Consider the following 2,263-nt stretch of genomic DNA (forward strand, 5'->3'; position numbering starts at 1 on the left):
GGAGCGCCGGGAAGTGTGATGCCTTGCTCCCAGGCTTCGATCAAATCGGCCTCATCCCACTCTACCTCTACCGGATCTTCTTCGGGTTCGAAGTCCGGGAGTACCTTACTCCGGCAGGCGCCTATAACCGACCGTTTGGATTTCGGCGAACGCCTGCGCGCCGTGGGCCTGTCCCCCGTATCACGCGCAGTCGCTGCTTGCTCCATTCGGCCAGTCCTCCTGGCACTGCACGTTTCAGGGCATCGCGACAATTTGAGGGAGCCCTTCTCCCAATCTATTTCGGGGTTGTGCTCGCGTTGTCACGAGTTGGTACGGCGCCTAGCCGTTTTTTAATTTTTTCCTTTTCGCGGGCTCGAACCCACGACCTCTGTACTACCTGCCCGATATGGACACGTCACTATCTACTGTACGATTAGATTAGATGGGACGGCAGCGCACGGCACAGCTCGGGCCCCGCTGACACAGCCGCTCTGACTCACCGGCCCCCGGGGCCGCATCGGCATGCTGCGCACAGACCAGCTGCGCACGGACCAACGTGCACAGCCTGCCCTAATCTCCCCATGTATATAAGCCGGCCTCTGCTGCCCTAGGGACCTCAGTTTCGACCTCTTGTCCCTAGGTCAGTAAGCTCTCCTGTACTTACTTCTTTTACTTACTAACTAATACATTCTTGTCCCTAGCCTTAGGTTTGAGCCTCGCTCACCATCGCTTCGGTGAGAATCAGTCGGACGCTCCCAGCCTTCAGGTATTCCCCAGTCGCTTGACCTCAAGTCGCGACATTAGGTCGAAACTCCCCAAGCTGCCGGCGTCCTCTCGGGACTCCCCACATTCACTTTCCTTTCCCACAGGTCGGGTGGTGCGCACCCCTACGATACCCTACGGTACATACGATACGTAGGTAGCCTTACATACATCGCCACCCCTAGAGGAACGAACTCTTCAACACCTGCACTTCAGTGGGCGGTGTTTGTCCTCACGGACGCGTGGACTAGGTTCCTGCTGCATAATAGTCAAAAGCAGTACTGGGCCCCACGTGAACTGCGAACCTCAGGGTCTTCTCGGGCGCCGTAGCGTAGGCTAGTGTAGTACGGCCATTTTTAGTACGCGCACCTCCCCGTCCTTCCCCCATCCAACGTGGCTGCCTGCCAAGGCCAGATCCATGCATTCGACTCCCAGGACCTCATCGACGTCTACATCCCAGACGGCCCTGAGACTGTCCTCTACCATTGCGAGCAACAGCCGTGCCCAAATCGGACACCCCGATCGATCGAGGAAGATTACCCTCGTTACAAGGTGATCCGACGAGCGCAACACCCGCTCGGACCCCGAAGCACCCTTGCCTCTCGATCGGCCTCGCGGCACTCTCGCCCTGTCTCCCCTACCTCCCGCCTTCCCCAAACTGTCGCCGAGTCCAGTCAAACTCGAGGAGATCTCCCTTCAGACCCTGCGCCAGAGCCTGAGCCTGAGGAGGGTGACAGTGAAGAAGGAGTCTCGGAGTCCGAGTCCGCGGATCCTGCTCGGCCCGCCTCGCCGACAGCGCTCGCCCCCGCGTCAGCAATCCCTGACGTACGTAACCCCTCCGCCGAACTTCCTCCGGCGCCTTCACCGCCGACTCCGCCGAGAGGCCGCTCGAGCACTCACTCCTCCCGAAGTTCGGCCAGCGGAAGGCCACCACAGCCGCCTCCGCCCCCGCAGCGTCCTCCGTCCCCCCCGACGCCGATAATGTCGTCCCCCGCAGCCGCCCTCGACAAGGAGACATTAAAACTCCTACTCCCACTCCGATACGATGGCAAAACCGTCATCGATTGCGACAGATTCTTGTCGCAGCTGCGCATCTACTGGATGGTCAACACGTCGTTGACCACCATCGAGCTCAAAGTCCAGGTTGCGCTAAGCCTGCTCGACGGTGATGCCCGCGCCTGGGCCACCCCCTACTTCGCCCAGCTCGTATCAGTGCAGATAGGGGTGCAAGGGGCCACGACCCCGTTCGCAAACGAAGCGGCCTTTGCCGCCGCCTTCAAGGCCCGCTTCGGAAATCTTGACGACGAAGCGGCAGCACAAGTAGAGCTGGCGAAGCTCTGCGCGGACAAGTCAGTCCGTGAAAAACGCACCGCTGCGGAATTCTCCGCGCTGTTCAAGGGTCCGGCGGACCGCTCTGGGTATGGGGACCTGGAGCTACGCGACAAGTACCTGAGCGGCATCCCCTCCCGCGTATACCGAAAGATCGAGCTCGAGACTTTCACCACGTGGCAAGACGGCTGAC

At 60.3% G+C, this 2,263-nt stretch overlaps 1 protein-coding gene across 1 annotated transcript; it reads left to right on the top strand.

Annotated features, from left to right (window-relative positions):
* Positions 1–501: 501 nt before the first annotated feature.
* Positions 502–1,566, top strand: POSPLADRAFT_1107158 (hypothetical protein; the record flags this gene model as incomplete). The annotated part of the gene is made up of 5 exons (XM_024483303.1): positions 502–562; positions 620–623; positions 681–713; positions 849–894; positions 1,102–1,566. Coding segments are annotated over 5 exons (609 nt in total), but the record flags the coding sequence as incomplete, so codon positions are not given.
* Between the last annotated feature and the right edge of the window lie 697 nt (positions 1,567–2,263).

This window comes from Postia placenta, assembly GCF_002117355.1.
Source record: "Postia placenta MAD-698-R-SB12 unplaced genomic scaffold POSPLAscaffold_120, whole genome shotgun sequence".
Taxonomy (NCBI): Eukaryota; Fungi; Basidiomycota; class Agaricomycetes; order Polyporales; family Adustoporiaceae; genus Rhodonia; species Rhodonia placenta.